This window comes from Leishmania infantum, chromosome 30 (genome assembly GCF_000002875.2).
Source record: "Leishmania infantum JPCM5 genome chromosome 30".
NCBI lineage: Eukaryota > Euglenozoa > Kinetoplastea > Trypanosomatida > Trypanosomatidae > Leishmania > Leishmania infantum.
Genome location: NC_009414.2, coordinates 897,376 through 918,654, shown reverse-complemented (window position 1 = coordinate 918,654; position 21,279 = coordinate 897,376). Strand labels below are relative to the sequence as shown.

General features: G+C 58.3%; 7 protein-coding genes across 7 annotated transcripts in view; all 7 read left to right on the top strand.

Moving 5' to 3' along the window:
* LINJ_30_2470 (putative heat shock 70-related protein 1, mitochondrial precursor) overlaps positions 1–53 on the top strand; it is a gene marked incomplete at both ends in the record, with an annotated part of 1,908 nt that extends 1,855 nt beyond the window's left edge. The window contains one exon of the mRNA XM_001467056.1: positions 1–53. This exon is cut by the window's left edge and continues 1,855 nt beyond it. Within this exon, the coding sequence (XP_001467093.1) occupies positions 1–53 (53 nt within the window).
* Positions 54–815: 762 nt separating this feature from the next.
* Positions 816–1,826, top strand: LINJ_30_2460 (DnaJ domain protein-like protein; the record flags this gene model as incomplete). The annotated part of the gene is made up of 1 exon (XM_001467055.1): positions 816–1,826. One exon carries the CDS (start codon positions 816–818, stop codon positions 1,824–1,826), a length of 1,011 nt encoding a protein of 336 aa, XP_001467092.1.
* A 3,363-nt stretch (positions 1,827–5,189) lies between these two features.
* LINJ_30_2450 (conserved hypothetical protein) lies at positions 5,190–7,535 on the top strand (the record flags this gene model as incomplete). The annotated part of the gene is made up of 1 exon (XM_001467054.1): positions 5,190–7,535. One exon carries the CDS (start codon positions 5,190–5,192, stop codon positions 7,533–7,535), a length of 2,346 nt encoding a protein of 781 aa, XP_001467091.1.
* Positions 7,536–11,651: 4,116 nt separating this feature from the next.
* On the top strand, positions 11,652–15,314 carry LINJ_30_2440 (conserved hypothetical protein; the record flags this gene model as incomplete). Its single annotated transcript, XM_001467053.1, has 1 exon — positions 11,652–15,314. One exon carries the CDS (start codon positions 11,652–11,654, stop codon positions 15,312–15,314), a length of 3,663 nt encoding a protein of 1,220 aa, XP_001467090.1.
* Positions 15,315–16,683: 1,369 nt separating this feature from the next.
* LINJ_30_2430 (conserved hypothetical protein) lies at positions 16,684–17,184 on the top strand (the record flags this gene model as incomplete). Its single annotated transcript, XM_001467052.1, has 1 exon — positions 16,684–17,184. One exon carries the CDS (start codon positions 16,684–16,686, stop codon positions 17,182–17,184), a length of 501 nt encoding a protein of 166 aa, XP_001467089.1.
* Positions 17,185–18,144: 960 nt separating this feature from the next.
* On the top strand, positions 18,145–19,422 carry LINJ_30_2420 (pre-mRNA cleavage complex II Clp1-like protein; the record flags this gene model as incomplete). Its single annotated transcript, XM_001467051.1, has 1 exon — positions 18,145–19,422. One exon carries the CDS (start codon positions 18,145–18,147, stop codon positions 19,420–19,422), a length of 1,278 nt encoding a protein of 425 aa, XP_001467088.1.
* A 756-nt stretch (positions 19,423–20,178) lies between these two features.
* On the top strand, positions 20,179–21,000 carry LINJ_30_2410 (conserved hypothetical protein; the record flags this gene model as incomplete). The annotated part of the gene is made up of 1 exon (XM_001467050.1): positions 20,179–21,000. One exon carries the CDS (start codon positions 20,179–20,181, stop codon positions 20,998–21,000), a length of 822 nt encoding a protein of 273 aa, XP_001467087.1.
* Between the last annotated feature and the right edge of the window lie 279 nt (positions 21,001–21,279).

Genomic DNA, 21,279 nt, shown 5'->3' with positions numbered 1-21,279 from the left:
GCGGCCGCACAGAGTACCAGCAGGCTGCCGCGGCCTACTCAGGTAATAGTTGATGTTGAAGATAGGGCAACGATGTAGCCGCGAGCTTGCCGGTGTGCGTATAGTTGCCTACCTTTTTTTTCGCTGTTGGCGAGAAGGGCGTGGCGGGAGTGCACAGCCTCGTTTCTTGTTCGTTCGGATATCACCGATGAGATGGCCGTCATGAAGAAAGGTGGCCTTCTTCGTGTTCCGGGCGCTGGGTCTGCGCGTATGCCTGTGGCATCGAATTCTGTATCGGTGTGCATGCTGTGTGCCGCCGCACGGTTGGCTAACGGCCAACCGAATCGGATGCACCTCGCGTCCGTGAAATGTGAAAGGCGCCACTGGCTCACCGTCAAGTAACGTTATCGGTGTTGTTCGAGTTACCGCCGCGCTTTGAGTGCATCGACACTCGTGGCGTCGTTTCCGTGCAACGTGCGAATCTCCTTCTGTAGCCCCTCGCTGAATCTCTGCCTCCAACGGCTTTTCTGGCGTGCGGGGAGATAGTGATGCGCTGCGCTCCGCATCCTTATCTTTCTTTCAGGCGTCGCTGTGGTGGTGCAGTTCGACGCTCTGCCCCCGATATACCTTCTCTCGCCCTGCGCTCCTTTATTCGACGACAGAGCCTCCGCCTTCCCCGTTTCTTTTCCTTATGCATGGACGCATGGATGCTTCTTGCAGCTCCACCCAATACGGCGTCCCCGCGCTGGTGCTGGATCTTGTAGCGGTGCGCGCGCCCAAAAACGACGGGGTAGGCTTCCATTTCCGTTCGTGTCGTGCGGTCCACATGCACAAGGATGCTCAGCCTCGTCCACAGCCGACGGCTTCTGCCGCAGCGCGACCCGTTCAAAATTCTGGGTCTCACCCGTAGTGCAACCAAAGCAGAGGTGAAGATGAAGTACCGAGAGCTTGCTCGCATCTACCACCCCGATGCGGGGTCCGGTGACAGTGCCAAGATGGAGGAGGTGAATCACGCGTACAAGCTACTATTAAAGGAGGGTGGATACGAGCGTCTGCATCTGCCGGGCTCAAGCAGGGCGCGACCGCATGGCGCGAACGGTCCTGTCGGGGTGACCTCGGAGAGTCGACGCGAGCTACCGCGCGAAACGGCGACGGCGCCCTTTACTGTCGATCAGCAGAGCAGCGGCACTGCGGGGGCATCGTCGGGTGCGTCTGCCGGCACCGCGTCGTCACTGCTGACGGACGAGGAGGCCGAGAAGGTGAGTGCGCTGGATCCGGCCACGGAGCGTCGCACGCCGGAAGGGAAGTACTTGTATCAGAGCCGCGACGATCAAAGCTGGGTCGAGCTCGATCGCCCACTCCTGCGCGCGCAGCAGCCGCACTACGCGTCATTCTCCGCGCAGGCGGACATGAAAGCCGAGCTGCGACGCCGCGCCGTGCTGAAGGAAAAAGAGCAAAACGAAAAGAGCCGCTTTCAGAGGACTGCGGACCGCCTCGCGGACAGCGCTGAGTTGCCGACGCAAAATCCGCACTTGCTGCGTATCTACGCGTTAGTTGTCGTGTGCGTCTTCTACCTCATGTACAAGCGCACGTTTGAGCGCACCCATCACCAGAGGAAGCGCGCGAAGTTCTACCAGGCGCTGGAAGAGAATCGAGAGGAGTTGATGGCGACGTATGAGAAGCATAAGGAGGGCCTGCAGGTGACAGCGGTGGCTGCGGCGCTGGTCTTCCTTGCCGCCGCGGAACACAAGACGGCCGACGACCCCGTTGTGCCGAGTCCGCCAGAGGTCTTTTACCGCTCTGTGAAACCGCCGAGCGACCACTACACTGTCGTCGCTGGCGGTTAAACATCACACACAAGGCTGACAAATCGCTGAAGAGTAGCTGCTGAGGCTGCTGCGGTGTGGGCCTGAGACGAGGAAGGCAGGCGATCGGCGTGTCTGGGCCGTGTTGCGTCGCTACCTGTTGGGCTGTGGGGGCTCGTTGTGCGCCTGACCTTTTTTTTTTCTTCTCGATGCTGTCGGTGGTGCTTGCCGACGATCTGCTCAAAGAGAGACACTCATGCACACCACGACAGAGAAGCGGTGTTGCCGGTGGAGCGGTACAGTTTTTTTTTTTTTTTTCGCTTTGCACGGATGCGTAAGCGAAAAAAGCATACTACCAGGCAAAACCACCCTCGAGCATGAAGGCCGAGACCGTGGCTCCATGCACCTCGGGGGTGACGTGGGGAGGGGGGGGGGCTGCATTTGGAATGAAACGCAGATGCTCATCGTATTGGGTGTGGCACTGTCTACTCTGGGGAAGTGTACAACTCTCTCTATCTGTGCATCTCTGCAAGTGAAACGAACACCGGCTTCCGTGAAAAGCTTTTAGAGCGGGGTGGGGAGCGCAACTAGCTTCGTGTGGCATACTCTTGAACACTAGAGGGAGGATGGGGCAGAGGAATCCACCTCTGCCACTCAGTTGGCGTTGCCCACCGCTGGCTCCTGCGCCGCCTACTTTGGCTATACCCGCACACCCACCCTTCAAGCAGAGCGCAGATTCCGGTAGTCATTGTCGCGGGCTTTCTGCTTACATCCATCTTCCTCGCTCTTCTGCCTCTCCTCCCTTGCTGCCTCGTCGGCCACGCATGTGCATCGTGCGCGCATGCCGATCGCGTCTTTTTCATGGTTTCTTCTTTGTTTGCTTCCTCCTGCCTCCGCTCTTCGAACGCGTCCGCTGGTATGACACTGTGCGTGTGGCCTTTTGCATCGATCTCGCCAGGTTTTTGTGTGAGCAGTTCCACTGGGGCTTTTTCCTCTGCCCGCACTATCAAACACAGCTACCCCTACCGACACCCACACAGGCACTGGCTGCCAGTACCAGCGTAAGAGCGCGAGACAAGGAGAATAAGACGCAGCGAAACTCGCGCCGATCGACAAGAAGATAAGCGACGATACAAACACACGCACCCACGAGCAAGCAAAGGTACGCCAAACTCGCATACGCGACGACGAAGAGCACCGCCAACAAAAAGGGGCAAGACACGCAGACGGACTCGGCCATCTGCGCACACGAAGGCAGCACGGCATCAACCGAAACAACGAACAAGCAGCGCAGCGATAAAGTAAAACGAAGCGCTGCAGTGCAAGCTAGGAAAAGCGCCAGAAAACGAGAAGAAACGGCGGCAGCTCACCACGCAGCACACGTTGACGTGTGAAGGGAGAAAACACGAATTTCTCTCTTCACTGGCATACTTTATTTATACGCACACACACACACACACACACACAAATCTATATACACTCATTTATATCAACTCTCTCGGGAAAGACAACAATACGCACCTTTGTTGTTGTCGCACAAGCACACACAACCGTTGTCGTCCTTCCCTCATCGTGCTCGCCATTGTGAAGTGAGCTCCTCTAGATATGCGCGCACATAGGTCATCGGCTCCGCCTAGCTCGGTTTTCGCCACCGCCTCCCCCCACCCCACCCCAAGTGTTGCGCACACGTTGTGTAAGTGTCTTGCCGTTTGATCTTCGCCAGGGCCTCCTTCCACCCTTCCCTAGCCTCGCCTTTCCTTTTCTTGCCCATCTCTGCCCCTTCGTGCGACAAGGAAGGAAAGCAAGGCGCCGAGCAGGGACAAAAAGAAAGGGGAGCAGCGCACGCCATTTTGTTGCTTCTCTTGAGAAAAAAGAAAAAGACATTTTTTTTTCGTATGATTTCCATCCTGCTTGCTCCTGACTCCGTGAGTGTATCTTTGAATCCGCGCTTTTCTCACGCTCTCTCCTTATATTGTCGTTCGCGCCCTGCTAACCATACGCGCGGCAATCATCATCACCGTCCATCCCCCCTCCTCTTCTCCATCCGCACAGCTGCTGCCGCCGCCCTCCCCCGTCCTCTCTGGGTTCGCTGGCGTTGCTCCTCCGATTCCCTTTTTTCTCGTTTCGCCGCCGTAGGCACCCGACATTGGAATCCACATCGACGCTAGCACCCACCTTCGCCCTTCACGGCCCCAGGGCAAAGCGGCGCAACACGAAGGCAGCGGGGCAGTGACTGCTTGCACACTCGGCGTCTTGCTTTCGTCCTGCCCTTTCTCTGTTGTGTACCTTTGGACCGCTGCTTGCGGCGTCACTGTGATCGGTGCCGTAACTGTGTGCCACAGACGGCCGTACGCCCTCCCACTTCGTCTTTCCTTTACCTCTGCACCCGCTTACTCCTTCCATTAGAAAAAATCCGCCATCACAGAGGCACAAGCACTCGCGTGCATATAAATTGTGCATCCAGAGACAGACACGCACACAGGCACGAAGCATCAAAGAGGCACCTACCCTCGTCACGCTTTTACGCAAGGCGCCCGAGATTGATTTCCAGCGGTTCCAGGCTGGACCGTTTCCGGGTCACGCTCGCGTGTGCCTGTGCGTGTGCGCATTCTTTCGCTTTTCGATATTCTTATTTTTGCGTTGCTTTCGGCTACAGTCGTGGTGCGCGGTACAGAGCGGGCGCTGGCGCTGGTGCACGCGGAGGCACAATAGAGTCCCGCACAAACCCCTCACACGCACACCGGCATGCCTATGTGTGCGCGTGATCCATCTGCGAGACTCGCGCCAACCTAAGACTCTGGTAGCGTGCATGTGTATGCTTTGGCTTGTGTGGTTGTGCTTGTGTACCCGTGTGCGCAGAGGCGTTCGCTCTTCTGCTTTGTGTTGTGACCGTGGGTGGCAATCGCGAGAGGCGATCGACAGCGCGCCTCATCGCTCGCTGTCCCTTTTGCTACCAGCCTCCGTTGTACCTGGCGAGGCCGCCCTTGAAACCGTTTCGCCCTCTCTTCGGAGAAGCGAACGCACGCCCAAGAAAACGAAAAAGCCATGAACTCTAGGAAGGATCCGAACGTCGCCGCTGCCGCCGCGGAACCGGAGTCGCCCACCCAAGCATCGTCGTCTTCGTCCTCCATGTGGGACATGGGTGGAAGAGGCGGCGGCGCCGCACCTGCGGCTGCCGCGGACCTCTTCAGCGCCGCTCTCCAGAGACTAGGAAACACGCCTGGTCCTACTGCCGCCCCCGGCGCGACGGAGGTCGTCCCCTCGTCCTCCTCGGCTTCAGCCCAGAACCGTGAATGCGACAGCGACGGCTTTCTGAACAGCGACGAGGACAACAGCGACGAGGGAGACGAACAGAGGGAAGAGGCTAGCGGCTCCAGCGCGTCGTCGTTGTCCTCCTCGGACGGCATGTGGGGTACTTTCAATGGCGATGAAGCGAGGCTGCCATTGTGCGATGACGACGACGACCATGAAGCGAGCTCTTCTGGCGATGGAGGCGAGGACGGCGTTCTCTTTGTTCCAGACCCCGTTTTCGATCTTACCTCATTGCAGCAGAAGGCGGTGATGCCGTGCCTGACGCAAGACCAGCTCCCTCTTGGAGCGACAGTGTGGGTGGTTGACGAGGACGACGTGGCCACCCAGCTGACCTGTAATTTTAGTGCTTCGTACCCGCCCGTCTGCAACGGTCGGCTAAGCGGCGAGGTGGTGCGGCACACCGGCCACATGACGCTCGTCCGCTTTCGAAGTAAGGCGTCGGACTTGTACTTCACGCTGTGCCTGCCCACGTCGTGTCTGTCGCTGCAGCCAATCGAGCCGTACGATAGTGTGCCGCATCACGACGACTCCTACGGAATCGGCTCCGGCGCGTACGGCATGCTTGGGCCTCGAGCTGCCTGTCGCGGAGGCGCGGAAACGTGCGGGAGCGACGGCTTCGTGGGCCACTGCCTCTTTGAAGCGATGCCGGCGTATGACTTTGAGAAGGTGCGAGGCACGACACTGGAAAAGGCACAGGAGGCATTCTTTGGTGGCATCTTCGAAAAAGCACTAACCTCCGTAAACGAGTACATCGACGCCCAGCCCACGTCACCGACCGCCAGCGCAAGCACTGAAAAAGATTCAAGCGTTAGCCTCGCCACTTCCGGCGACGCACCCCCAAAGGCGGCTGCCCTCGTCGACGCCCTAATCCTGCGCTCGCGCATCTTCGTCTTTCTCGAGCGCTACCACGAAGCCCTTGTCGACGCGCAGCGGTGCATTCAGTTAGAGCCGCGATGGGTGCGCGGGTATTTGAGCGTGGCGCGCGCGCACTGCGGTCTCGGTCAGTTCAGCGAGGCCGCCGCAGCCACCGCGCACGCGTGCATCATTCTGCCCTACAGTTTGGAGCTAGAGCGGATTCGGGAGTTGAACAACCACATGCACTACCTTCAGTCGCAGCTGCGGGCCGAAAAGGCGAGCTGCTACTTGGTTCTAGACTGCTATTATCGCAAGCGGCTTTGCATCAACGCTTCTGTGACAGCGGAGACGCTGCTGTGCACTGAGGCCACGCCGATCGTCGCAACGCACTCGGTATTTGTAGCCAAGGAACCGCCACACCGCTGCCCCGTCTGCTTTCGCGTCTTCAGCACGGCTGAGCAACCGGGCAGTGTCGCCGCGGACCCTTCATCCGCGGCGCTGACCCCGGAAGCTGCGAACACCCCACCCACCAATGATATCTCACCCCCGCTCTCCTCGCCGGGGGGTACAGACATTGGCGACGACGTTGAGTACTGCAGCACCGAGTGCACACAGCGAGCAAGTCTTTACCGGCCGCTGGAGTTGAAGCATCGCGCGCCGCTGGCGCAGGTGCGGTCGCTGATCCTCTCTAAAGGCGCCGTCACGCTCAACGTGCTGCCGCTCGAGATGGCCGCCATGACGGTGCGCCTCTTCCTCATGGTGGTCACGATTCATCGCCGTCTGTCCGCCAAGCGGCGAATTGAGGACTCGAGCCGACGGAATCTCGACGGTGAGGCGCCGTGTTCCTGCCACGACAAGATGCGCACATGGCCTGATGTGGACGCACATGTGAGCAGCGCACTGACCAGCTCGCAGTGCCCCTCGCCTTCGCCGCCTCTGCAAGTCGAGACGTCCCTGCGGCGGCTCGGCGTCTACCCGCTCTGCACGGAGCCCATCGCGCACAACAAACTGGACGAGCTGAAGATTGTGTACGACGCGCTTACGGCGGACTTCAAGGCCGAAGACCGCGCCATCTTTTCCTACGAAGTCCTGTCACAGCTGTACGCCTATGTCTCCGCGTACTTCACCCCCGTAGACTTGAACTCGCTCCAGCCGCCGGACTCGCCAGGAGGCACCGCCTCGCATCAGACCGTCTTTTACCTGCCTCACTACGTGGGCTGTATCGAGACGGCTAAGGTCATATCCTACACGGCGGCTTCACGACGCCGGCGGTCGAGCGAGGAGTCGGCGCACGCCGAGGACGATCTGCTTGCCTCCCGCGTAACGGAGAGACCTACAATGAGTGAGATGGCCGTGCCGAGCAGTAGGCAGAGCAGCTCCACGCACAGCCACGCGAGCAGTACCAGCACTGCCACCGGTGACGCCAATGATCGCGCAGCGGCAAGTAGTAGCGACGCGAATTGTATTGTGCGCATGGCCCCGCCTCCAGCGTTGCTAGAGCTGGTCACGGTGGTCCCAGTGAACCGAGAGGGAAAGCTGCGTTGCGTCCCCGTGACGATCGCACTTGACTCCGATGTGGCGTAGAGACGCGCTCAGCGATTTAGGGGGGGAGGCCCTGCGCGTGTATGCTGAGGGAGAGTGGCGGCTGCAACGAAATACAGCCACGGGAAGAGAGACGAGTGGGGAGTGGGGAGGGAGGGATATAGAGAAGGAGCTTGGATGTAGGAAGGAATGAAGGCTGAGCAGAGGCAGCTGTATCGCTCCGCAGATCGGCAACAAAGACACAAGTGGCGAAGATAGCATGCGAAACCCGGCAGCTCACACACGCGTGCGCGTGGTTCCTCTCCTCGCATGGCCGTCAAAACACCGGTTATACACGCGGGCGCTACTCTACTGCGTCCCTGTTTTCTCCTTGTTCTGCTTGTCCAACCACTCCCTCTTCGCCTGCCTCTTCATGTGCAGCACCTCTGACGACTGCCTCCCTTCTCTTTTCATGATCGCATCGTCTCTCCTCGTCCCCTGTGCAGCTGTTGAAGGTGCTCATTTTCGATGCTTTCCTCGGCACGTTGCAGTGCCGTTGTGTTTTCCCGTTTCTTCTCCGTTGTTGTTGTATGTGCCTCCCTTCTTGCCGCTGTTTTTTTTTTTGCTTTATTGCTTTCCACTTTACCTTTTTTAAAGATGTCCAGCTCCTCTGTATGGCCTATCCCACTGCCGCCACCATCTCCTCCTTTTTTTTACCCGTTTCCTTTCTTTCACGCTTCTTTGTTCACCTTGTTATCCAAATATCGGCCTACCGTGTACCTCAATCGCCATTTTCATCACCATTACAATTATCATACCTTCTCTCTCCCCTCTCCTCCTCCTACTCCGCGCGCTTGCTTGCTTGCTTGCTTGCTTTCTCTTTCCCTTTCATATGTACTGCCTTCTCTGTCGCTGTTTGTGTGTTCGTGTGTGTGTGTGTTCTGCGGTAACATTCTTTAAGAGCGTGGTGAGCGATCAGGATGTGGGCGATGCAGTCCGATGGTGTCCGTTGTTTTTTTTTTCTTTCTGCGCCCCCCTTCTTCGTCGATGTTGTGTCGCTTCCTCCGCCTCGCTTGCTTCCTCATGTTTCATCACATTTTCCTTCATTATAGTCGTGTGTCGAAAACTAGTTGTCTTTGTTTTCGTTTGTTTTTGGGTATTTTCATGTTGTTGTGTGCGGGCGTTTTCTTTGCTTGCTCATCTCGTGTTGCGTCGAACCCCCGCCTCCCTCTCTTCCCCCTCATTTCGACATGCGATTAGCCTCTCACTGTCTACGCCCACTTTCCCGTGTATGTCGCTACGCTTTTTGGCACTGGTACATGTTGGTTTTCTCTCTCCAGTTTTTTCCTTTTCATGTGTTGTGACCCGTGTGTATGAGGTGCGCTGACTCTTCATGAATTCCATGTCCTTCCCGTTTCTGTGATGTTTCCGTGTTTCCTTTAGTGTTGTTGCAACTCCTGCGCCTTTTTTCGCGATTTTCTTTTGCTCCCTCCACCCCCCCCCCCCCCTCTCTCTCTCGCTGTGCGTGTTTGAGTGCTCTCACCCCTCTTCGTGTTGTGGTGTGGCTCTTGTTTTTCTTTTTTCGTTTTCCTTTTGGTCTCTCCATCTCTACCCCTTTTGCATGCTCAGTGTTTTGGCTAGCACCGTCTCAGCTGTGTCGCTTGCCGCGGTGGGTGGGGGTAGAGCTCGAACAAGGTTCAGCTCATCATACTGCTGTTCTCGTCGAGCTTCTTCGCAACACCGCTCTCCCACCCCACCACACTAACAGCGCATAGAAGTATAGGGGGAGGGACGGATACACCTGCTAGGACTGAAGAGTAGAGAGGGAATCACACCACCTCCAAGAAAACGAGGCCAACATACATATATATATGTATAATGCGTGCACTGCGATGCTCGCGCCAAGGTACCTGCCAGCTCACGCGCCACGTTCTCGGTGCCCCACGCGTACGCTGGACCGGGTGAAATCCAGGCTGCGAACAAGTCCCTCGAGATATGAGGGAACCCAAACGACTAGAAGACACAAGGCTCTCTAGTGAAGAACGAAAAAAAAAACATAAAACAGGTTTAAACGAGCTAATCAGCTATTGAAGCGGCATGAATACCCTCTCCTTGGCGCATTGTGGTGTTTGAGAAGGGCGTGGCCCTAACGCTCGCATGCATCGTAGCCTTTCGCTCCCCTCTATCTCTCGTCAACACCTCTGCCGCCATTTTTCCTTTTCTGTCATGCACACCTCTGCTCGGCGCTGAATTGCCACCTATTCTGACCAAAAACATCATACTCTCCCCTCGAGATGAGCGGGCCCATCAATCATCATCTCTACCGCTCCCCCTATGAGAGCCCTTTTTCTTCATTCTGCGCCCCTCCTCCCCTCTTTTCCTCTTTCTGCTAGCGCTGATCACGACAACGAGCGTGTGTGTGTGTGTGTGGCGCTTCATCTAGAGACGCCGCGCGGATTCCGTCACTGTTTCTTACTTTGTGGTTGTTTCGATTGCACACGCCCACCCACCTGCAACACACTTTGCCAGGCGTCTGTCTTCTGCGTGCCCGTTTCGATTTCGCTCTTGCTCTCTCCCCGTGAGCGTCGAATGTACATTTACGTATGCATTGTGTGAACGCACGCCGCCACGTCGCCCCCGTATTCGCTTCTCGTCCCCACCCCTTTCTCCGTAGAAGACAACCCTTACCGGAGAAAAGGGCGAGCGGCTTCCTTTGTTTGCTGTTGACCAGTGCTTTCTTGCGTGTATGCGTGTGCTTGTATGCTCCGTCTCTCTCTCCTCTCTTTGTGACCATCAGAGTAACGGAAAGGCTGTCACCCCCCTCATCTTACCCGTCTCTCAGCTAACGCGTCTGTCCGGTATCCTCTAGTCGATTGATTGCAGTGGCCCCCCCCCCATCCCCCTCTCTCCCTCTCTCATTGTTAAAGACACATAGATACGACCCCCTTTTTGTGTGTGTGTGTGCTCTTTCTCATCATACATATTTAGCCTGCCTTCTTGTTTTTTCTACGCCTCCTTTCTTCTATGTTGTGTGCTGAAGGAGTTAGGAGGCACTGAAATCTGCATCTCTCATTGGTTTATGGCAGGCGATCGAGAAAGACACGTCGCGGTATTCGTTGTTGTTTTCCCTTTTTGAACTTGTTTTTTCTCTCTCCACCACCGCCACAAACATCACCTCTCTTTTCCCTTTAGCCTTCGTCAGCAGCAACTGCAGACGTATTTTTGTGTCACACCTCATCGAAACCGCACAGTCACGCTCTCGGCCACCGTGTTCGTGGCTCCTGTCGCTCTTTTCGTCTTATCTTTGTTTTGTGTGCGTCTGTGTCTGCGACTGTGTGTGTGTGTTTGCGCGCTCCCTGCTGCCTCACCTCTTCTTTTTCTTTTGTGTTGTTTCGTGCTTGTTGGGCCCACTCCCCATGTCCCCCCCCCACCCTTCCCTTCCCTCCCCCGGTGCATATTTCACTCCATTGATCTATCGTTGTCGTCAAAGCAACGTCATCGCGCACTCCGCATTTGCTCTCGCCTCCATACACAACTCCCCGCCCATCACGTAGCGCTGCGCGTCTGACTGTCTGTCCGTCTAGGGTGGGCTGCTTTTTCACCCATCACTCTTCTGCTTCTCGACGATCGACGTGACTCTTCTTCCTTGTCGCTCTTTTCTTTTTCCGCCTTTTCTTTTTTCCCTCTTTTTGTTGTGTCGTGGGGCGTGGTGGCCGTCGCTTGTTTTTTTTTTTTAGAGGTGGCTTGTCGGCCTCCGTTTTGTGTCTCGTTTGTTTCTGTTGTGGCGTTCTGTCTGTGTATGGTTTTCCCTCTGCTCGCTGTCCCTTGCGTGCACCCGGCTTCCTCCCCTTCTCTCCGTCCCTTCGCCTGTCTCTTTGGGGAGGCTTTCTATAGACTGTTTGATTACTTGTATATCTCTATCTGTCTGCACCGCTGCTCTGCTTCTGTACGGTGGCCTTTCTGTCTGTCTGTTCGTTTTGTTTGCTCACCGCGTCGTCTGCGCTGTCTCACTGCTCCATCTTCCCCTAAAAGCCCCTCCCCCTCCCCCTCCCCTTCCCCCAAAGACAAACCAACAACGATCATCAGCACTCTCGCCTCCCCCTTCCCCTACCCCCCACCCACCCCCAACACACAGACTCCCATACACAAGCCCAACAAAGGCGCCCCTGCAAGGCAATCATGTTCAAGAGCTCGCTAGCCACACACAGCAGCATCGACCATGATTTGTTTCCACTGCTGACGGTACGCAGCTGCGTGAGCGAAGCCGACGAGAGCAAGAATGGGCCGCGCTTCTGCGCTGAGGACAAGATGACCGGCGGCGCGTACGAGATTCGTAGCCGCAAGCTTGATTTGGAGGCGGAACAGCTCGTAGACGGCGTCGGTTGCCGAGGCACCCACCGAAACCTATCACCGAATGATCTTCGCGCCATTAGGCGGCAGCAGGAGCGGATCGACGCCCTTCTTACTGCCACCGCCCACTGCGCGGTGCCGCCGTGCGTGGCGCTGCCGATCGACGTGTACATTCAGGAGCAGCCGTCCACCGGTCACACCTACGTGGCAAGCGTGGACGCGTTCTCCGGGCTCTCACTGGGTGACATCATTCGCTCCGGCTGGGGCATGATGGAGGAGAGCGTGTTTCTAGAGATTCTGAACGCCGTGGAGGCATTCGGCTACGCGAGTGCCAGCCTGCCACCGCATGGAAATATTAGCTCCGACGCTATCAAGCAGCTGCTCATCGTGCGCGACGGTGCCTCCGAGGCGCGGCAGCCGTCGCGGTGGGTGGTGAGCGATTGGCTGCTGCTCAGCGACGACAGCGTTACCTCATTTGATCCACAGGCGTTTGTGGCTGACCTGGAGTGGGTGCTGCATTCCTCTTTTGCGCAGCTGCACATCTCGACGACCACCACGCAGGGGAGCACCTTCATGCCGGCGGCTCGAGTAGAGGAGCTCGTGACTGAGACCGTTGACCGCATTCGCGCTCATCTGCTCCACCAAGGCGCAGAGGCACACCACACTTCCTCTGCTGACGCCTTGGCCCAACCGTCTGACGGGGGACCACAAACGGACATGAAGGCCTTTCATGCGCACCTCGATGCTTCTTCCTCCGGGGTAACTGATGTCGACGGCGCCAGTGCGAGGCAAACCTCGGCCAGCAACGAGGATGGCGTGCCAACCTCCTTCGATACCACTTACGAAAACACTGCCAACTGGGCTTCCGGTGCCACAGGAAGTGCGCTTGAGTCTCAGGCTACTGCGCCGCCATCGTCGCCTCCGCGATCGGTCCCTGACCCTAGCACGACGACCGCGAGCACTGCTGCTGCTTCCTCGCTCAACACACTGCCAGCTGCCTCGCTGGTGCGCAACAAGAGCCAAGACTCGCGCGGCGCGGCGGATAAGCGCGACAGCGCAAAAGAGGCCTTCCGCGTCGCTCGACATATGTCTCTCAAAGACAAGGTGGCCTACCATCAAGCCGCGCTTCGCAGAGAGCAGCTTCTGGTGAACAGGCACCGTCGTAAGAACGCCCCGCTGCCGCCACGGCCCCAGCCGGTGTCGGCACATATACAAAACGCGCGCCCTTTCCTCTCTCCGAGCGCCTCTGAGGAGGACGAGGAGTTCTACTACGATCCACCCGCGCTGACGTCTCCAATCGACGTAAAGCCGAGCGCTTACTTGATGCAGGGCCGCCGGTCCTCACCGAACAGGCGAGGCGCCGGCAGCGCTCGCAAGCTTCAGTCCCCACGCAGCGCTCGGACACTGAACGGCGAAGCGCGAACTCCGTGCGAACGCTCGCGATCGTCGACGACACCGCCGCCGTCGCAACGGTCGCAAGCAACCTCTCACGCCTCCGCGTCTTGTGACCAGCTGCGCGAGCGTCTCTTAGATGACGTGGTGAGCATAGCGGTGCTGAATCAACGCCGGAGGGCGGAGGACCATCTTCTGCAGCAGGAAGCGGAGCGCCGCCGACGAGAGCAGCGGCAGCAAGTGCTTTCTCTGTCCACACCGCCTCGCGGCGTTGCAGGCCAACGCCTTTCCACGCCAAACCTTTTGGACAATCCCGGAGCGTCCATCTCCTACCCTGCTGCTCCGAGCTCCCCTTCGGTAGAAGCAAAGGCTGCCGAGACCGGCGACAATCACCGGCGGGCCTCTCGACGACGGGGCACAGCGCCATGCGGCTCCGCCGCAAACGTGAGCCACGGCGGCAGTGCATCACCTTCAGGTTGTTGTCTGGTTCTGACGGCGGCACCCCATGACGCAGCTATGAACCGCTTTGGCGATGCAAGCAAGAGCCCTGAGCCAACGCCGCCGTCGCCACATTGGTGCCGTATTGTCCGCCCCACTTTCTGTGAAAACAAACCCGTTGTGAAGGCTGCGGCTGGCACACGGGTGGCACTGCCACAGGCATCTGCGCGTGGTGCAGCTAGCACCGCCGTCGCGAGCCGATTGCCACAGACGGCAGGCAAAACCACGGCGCCGTCACAGACAGTCTTGTACGGCCTCCGCACCGGCACGGCATCCACCATAGTGCGATCGGACGCGGCCAAAATGCCCGTTACCGCACGTGCCGCTGCGACGATGGGAGGGGTAGCGACCGCAGCCATGGCCAGAAATGGTAGCAATCTGAGCCGACAACTTGCTGCGGGCACCGTGCCTCGTTCTAGCCGTAGCACGACGACTGCTGGAAATCGAGCGGCTTGGGCTGTCGGACAGCAACAACGCTCTGCAAGGGCGAGGGCTGCCGCGCCGCTAGTGCAGAGAAACACTCGCGCCTCAACCTCATCGCCTCTGAGTTCCCCACGAGAGAAGACGGCGCAGCAGTCGGCGGCGGCGCCCTGTGTGAAACCGCTGCCTTTTGCTTCCTTTCTTGGATGCCTGGCGTCTCCGCGTGAGGCACCAACGTTGATTGGTGCGAGCAGTCCGCCTCTTGCCAGCCGTGCTGCTGTAGGGCAGCTGGTACCCGCACGGAGAGCCGCCGCAACGACTTCCGGCTCGCTTTCGTACTCCAACGGCTCTACTCGAAAATACGTCATGGATGCAAAGTTTCAGGCGCTGCGGTGTCCCAACACTGCTCGCCCGCCCCCGACACAGCTGCGGCTTGCCACGTCCCCGCGGGTTTACCAACGCGTGTCGTCGACCGGAGTTCTCCGCTCGCCTCGCAATGGTGTTGGCGTCACGCCTCTTAGACAACCATCAGCAGCTACGCCAGCCACCGCACCTCAGTCCTCGTCGTCGATTCGCGAAGTGTCGCGTAGCGTGCTGCAAAAGCCAGCGAAGCTGGAAGCTGCCACACCTATAGCGCTGCGCACAACGCAGCCTCGGCTACCCGTTGCCGCCGACTCCGCGTCGGCGAAGGGCCGTGCATCCGTCAGTCGTAAACCATTACAGCGTCTCGTGCTGCAGAAAGGCTCTCCAGGTCTCTCGGCTAGACATGCCGACACCCTTGACACTCAGGCCACCGATCTGCCGCCGACTTCCGCGAACGAGGATAGCCTAACCTCACCGCACACCCCACCACCACCATCACCACCACCCCTGGCTTCTACTAATGCTGCTGCTGCTGCTGCAGGGGCTGTACGCCGGTTTACTTGCACGGATCCTCTGGCTCAAAGCAGTGTGGCTGAGGTTGAGAATCACGCGCCGCGAGGCAGGAATGCCGGAGGGTCGAGCCTGTCTCCTGGCAGCCGCTCAATGGAAGCGTCGGCTTTTGCGACTCAGAGGGAGAATAAAGGTAAGGCGCATGTGGCAGGGCCGTGCGCTGAGCCGCTGACGCTGGGTAGCGTGCGCCCGGTGAAGAAAGCGTCTCCAGGTATTCTGCTGCTGCGGCATCGAAGCTCCACCATGTAATACGAGCAGCATCTGGCAGAGGCAGAAAGCGTCCGTGCTGTGGCCACGTCTGCCCACCATAAACGGTGTATCTTTTTTTTTTCCTCACGGAGCGCAGGCGCACATCTCTCTGTTCCCTTCTCCACCCCTATTTGTGTCTGTGCGGTGCGTGTGTGTCTCTGTGACCCGGCAAGTGGTTGTGTCCGTTGCATAGAAGAGAAAATGTCTGGCCGGCGCAGTTTGCTCCACTTCATGTCCGCCGCCATTCCAGTGCTTCCTTGTCCGCCACGGAGTGGTGTCCAAAGGCGAGCACAGGGTGCATCGGTACCTTTGCAAAGCCACGCGCACCATAAAGCGGAGCGAGCGAGGGCGGTATCGCCGCCGCTCTGAACCGGGTTCGAGCCGTGGCGGTTGAGTGGGAGAGTTGGGAAGGGCAGTGTGTGTGTGTGTGAGGGGGGGAGCATGAAAGCGAATGAAGTGACGCAGGCGATCTTTTCAGGTCGTCCCGCCGCTTGTTTTTTTCTCCTTCCTTTCGGAGGCCGCTGCATGCGCTGATTCACCACCTCCTCAGTTTGAACGGCGCAGGCGAAAGGCATCTCGCAGTTTGGAACATTACGAGGAGCGCAGCTCGAGGGGGGGGAGGCTAACTGCCATTGGCGTGCCGCTTCGCTTTCTTCTCCTTTGAAGGACCGCGGGCCAGAGGACGCAAGGCACCCTCTGCTGCTCCTCATATTGCCCTGCCCTCTCTCTCTTCTCGTTGGAAGACACTTTTCCTTTCCATCTTGCGTGCTTCTCTCTCACCGCGCAACAGCTCGATAAGGACTGCAGACCGCATCCAGGGACGGTGGCGTGGGTGTCTCCAGCGTGCCCGGAGCTGCTCCCAAGGAAAGGGGGAGAGTTGCGGCATCCACAGCGGCAGTGCTGTTTCGTGTCTCGTTATACAGCACGCACATGCTGGTGTGTGTGTGCGTGTGACGCTGCACTTGCGACTCGCATCTCCGCCGATACATCTGCTTGCGCTTCCTTCGAGCACATACTAGAAACACATCACAGGACACTTTACATACTCTTCATGGCCGCCTCCGATTCCGTGCTGGATGAGACAGCGTGGACTTCCGCGTGTGCAACGGGTACGGTGCTGGGGTGTGCGGTGGCGTTCTTCTGTGCGGCCATCGTGCAGCGGCTGACAAGCCGCCACGCGGCATCGAAAGAAGCGGTCGCGTCACCGCTATTGTCGCGACGAGATCGAGCCGCCAAGCTGCTGGAGGAGTTGCACAGGCAATCTGCTACTGCCGCTACTGGCCATGCACATGCGGCAGAAGGTGCGGCTTCCGACAAGGACAGCTGGAAGTCGGCAACGAGCGGCAGCTCCGACGAGAGCAGCGACACCATGGATGTAGACAGCGAGTACGAGCAGATGGAGGCGCTGCGGCTCAAGATGGTCTTCGTCGTGAGCAGCAGAGTGCAGCCGAAGATTACAGCACAGGAAGTGGCTGTGCTCACGGCGTCGGCCGGCGTCCAGTTAGTCGAGCTGCTCCAGCAGGAGACGAAGCTGAGCGCAGCTGTGAGCGTGCCAGCATCCGAGTCTTTGTGTGCAGCAGACTCACAGGATCATCAGCGCTGGCGCCATTGGTACCTGTGGTGGAACCGTATTGGCTGCGGCAAGATCACGCTAAAGTGCCCCGACAAGGACACGATGGAGCTCGTCGTGGCTACGGCACGAAAGCATCGACTGCCGATGGCGATGGCCCGGCGGTCAGAGACGGCTGTCACCGGAGGTGAGCAGGTCGAAATAGTGGCAAAACCCTCCGACGTTGTTGTAGTGGCGCTGGGTCCAGCCCCGTCGGATGTACTCGAACCGATCACCGGCTCGTTGAAGCTCTTTTCGTAATGGAATGCGCGCAGCTCGCTCTTTTGTAACGTCTGCCGTCGTCTCTGCGCTGGCACTCCGCTGACCTGTTTACACATAAAACTCTATCCTCCCTGGGTGGACGTGACGTTGTGCTACTCCATCATACGCTGATTATGGGCGTCTCATGCGACGGGAAAACAAAGGAAAATCTATTCTTCACGGTATTCGAGTAGAACTAGTCGCAGCGAATTCTGCGATGCGCAACTGCATGCACGCCACCAGTGGAAGCCAAGGCGTCGGTTGCTGGAGGTAGGGGGTCTTTGCGGGGCCTTTTCCTGCTCATTGCAGTACCCATCGAGGTGTCCAGCCACTGGATGTGGCGTGGTCTCGACACCTGCACACGCTTGTTTTTGCGCAGACTGACGTGCGACTGCACCTACACGGGCACCGTTGTGTACCTGCGCTGCTTAGCTGCAGTCGCCTCAATGTCCCGGGTTAGTGTCTCTGTGTTTCTCTGCGAGGCGCTAGCAACTCTTCTCCGTTTTTCCGACCTTCTACTTCTTTTTGGCTCCTTAACACAGTACAGCGCGCGAGCAGACTCCCTCCTCCTCGCCAAAACACACACACAGATACGCAATCTGTTCCTTGCTTCTTACCCAGTGCGCCCACGTACACAACCCAAACATCTATATATGTAGTAGATCTGGCCATATATATATATATCTTCATGTGTGCGTGTGTGCCTTGCCGAGATCAAGTCCGTGAAATACCGTGAAAGAGGCCACTTAACCGTTTCATGAGTTGTTCAGTGTTTGTCTGTGCTGTGAAAGTTGCCTTGTGCATTTTTCTTTTTTTGTGTGTGTGGGAGGGGGGGCTCTTTGTACGCGCGGAGGCGCTTGAACCCTTGAAGGTTCTCATCGCTCGCGTCGCTACTCCCTCTCTCTACCGAGCCAAGGATCTTTTTTTTTTCGCAGCACCCGCTTTTTCTTTTGTTCAGCCATGCAGCCGCGTAAGACGCACACCTCGCTTCATCTCCGCCAGGAGGCCGTTACGATACAATGGAATGCGGGGCAGGAAGGCGGCTCTGTTCTGCTTCTCAGTGGAAAAGTAGAGCTGTTTCGTAGTTCACTGACGCGCAACTTGCGCTACGCCTTTCCGGCGGAGGCGTGCATTGTGCTGGAGGCCTTTGGTGACGCCGTTGTGCAGATCGACGGAGACGCAATCACCGTGCAGACCCCGATAAGCGGTGCTCTCGATGAGATCCACGCGCTGCTAGACACTGCACGCGTGGATGCAATGCTGGCCATTGACGAGCGCAGCAAGAAATCCCTGTCCAGCTCCGAGGAGCTCAAAGACTCTTGGCAGGGCCCTCGTGTGCTTGTTGTCGGCGAGAACCAGTGGGAGAGGGAGGTGGTGTCGCGAGCACTGCTCAACCTCGCGGTTCGCCACGGTAGCCCGTACGGCATCTGCTACGTGGACGTGGATGTGGCGATGCCTATGGTGGGCTGTCCAGGTACGGTGTCGGCTGCGTTTGTGGAAGAACCGGTGACAGCTCCGGAGGACTTTTCTGTGATGATGCCGCTGACGTTTTTCCACGGCGCGGCCTCTGTCACGAGTGCGACGCGGAAGCGCTACTTGGATCTGTGCGTCTGTGCGGCGCAAGCGGCCACCTCGCTCGGGTTCGCCAACTCCAAGTTTGAAGCGGGCGGCTTCTTGATCCACTCCTTGTCCCCTTCCACCGACATTCAGCACGACGTGCTGAGCGACGTCATCTCCATTTTCGCCGTCACGCACGTCGTCGTCACCGGCGCAGATTGGGAGCTGGAAAAGTTTCTGAACAACGCTGTCGTGGGCCGCACAGTGCACTTTGTGCGGCTGCCGAAGCTGGCGGGTGGGCAGTCGCCCAGCGCCGCCGGGGCGGAGCAGCGTCGGCGCGCGCAGTTGGAGCACTACTTTTTTGGCACCCCACGTACTCCTCTGATGCCGGTGCGCGGTGTGGCACGAATGTCGGAGTTGGTGCTCCTCCACGCGGAGACATTCGAGCCACTGAGCTGGAGAGAGGTGCCGGACCTGGGTCTTGCCGCGGTCGTCTGGGCCGACACGGCTGCGTCTGCCGTGGAGGCGAACGTCGCGGGGTTTGTCGCCTTGCTGGAGGTCGGAAAGCAGTTTGTCAGCTTCCTCGCTCCATCGGGTGGCGAGCTGCCCAAGCCGTTTTTGGTGGTCTCGCCGTCCCTGCACCTACCACGGGAACTGGTGATGCCCCTTCCGGTAACGTAGTGGGCAACCGGATACTGAGCGCACACGCGGAAGAGTGTGCCACGCATCTCGTGCGCCTGCGCCTGCCAGGAGCACAGACACAAGTGCCCCTATGACAGGCGCGGCTTGTGGCCCCAGCAACAACAAACGAACATCCCGTCAAACAGAAGAGTGCCACGCTTCAGCTCCTTTCGCTCTGCTGCGTTGCGGCTGCCCTCAGCGATGCGGAGGACTCGGCGCCACGCACACGGCTACGGACGCGCCTTTTGATGGGTGCCGTGCTTGAAGGATGTGGCCATCAAGCATAGCAGACGAAGCGGAGAAGCGAAGCAAAAGAGGATTTTTCCAAAAAAAAGGAGCGCTCGATGCCCTAATTGGTGCGGCACTGATTCCGCCGCGGAGACCTTTGCCAGGTCAAAAGCCGTGTCTTGTGTGCCCCCATCACGGGAGGAGCGCCTCCGTGCGTACCATCTGGAATTTGTTTTCTATCCACCTCCCACGCTCCGTCCCCGCCCCTTTCCCCCTCCTCTTGTTTCAGTCGCTGTCCGGCAAACGGGAAGTAGATTACCAATACGGGCCGTCACGCCCTTCTGCTGGTCACTCACACAACGACGCACGAGCGAGTAGCGGCCGCCCACTCGCGTTCTTTTCTCCCTCTCCTCCACCCTCCCTTCACTCTCCCCCCCCCTCTGATAAACAGAAGTACGAAGAGACGAGTCTCAAAGACGACGCTTCAGACCCTCTCGCCCAAACATGCAGTCAGGTGCCCCGACGATAATGAGCGGCTTCCATCAAGCCGACGCAGGGACGTCCAGCACGCATTATTTGCCAAAAATCAGTTCTAATCTTGAAACTGTCCGACTGGCCTACGGTGCTTTTCTGCGGCTTTGCCTGCACTCCACCGTGTACTACGGCAGCCAGGGCTTTGTCGCGGAGAAGGTGTTTGGCAACAAAGGCGCCATGATCATCTCGGAGCGCGAGGCGATGCGCTACGTCCTCTCCATGGGGGCCGAGGTGGGCATATCGGTGCTCCTCATGCCCGTCCGCTACCTAGCTGCCTCCACAACACCGCGCTTTATGCTGGACTACATGTTCACGCGTTGGTCGGATGTGCTGGCGCTGCTCGATCGCTTCAACCCTAGCACCTACGCCAGTTACGCCATATACGCCTTCGCAAGCTCGGACGACGAATGGAACTTCGACTTCTTCACCTGGCAGATTCCCTCGGTGCTGATGACGATCGGCAAGCTGATTGCGCGCCGGCGCCTTGTAGGGTCAGCACGGTGCCGCACAAAACGGGTCTTTGGCGTGCTGCTGTCACAGCTGATTTTGCGAGCGTACATGTCGACCTTTTCCGTGATGATTCCTGAGCAAGGCTCTGAGGCGGTGGTGGCGATATTGGTGACTGTTTTGGAGGGCATGGCAACTTCCTACCTGGCGCGGCACACGTGGCCGTTTCCGTGGGACGACGTTACGCACACTGCATCCACGAATACGACGAGCTCCTCTACCGCCATGGTGTCGGAGGGGGCGGACACGCCGCCGCGAGACCACAGCAGAAGCACAGAGAAACCATGCTATGACGCAGACTGGAAGTAGGGCGTGCGCTGACGGAGGCCGAGGGAGAGGCGAATGCGAGGGGTGGGGGTGGGGAACCGGAAAACGGGGGAGGCATACAAAAGGCTCACGCAGCTCCCCTCCATGCCGTTGCAGTAGTGCCTCGCTAAAGTGGATCACACAGCCCGTTGTCTACCCTTTCGTTGTCACCAGGTCATAGCAGTTAAACGTGCTATTCGAAAGGGATAGAAAAGACAGCGTATGCAGTTGACTCTACACGGGTTGCGCTCTCTGGCTCGGGGCTCACGGTTTGTTGTTGCT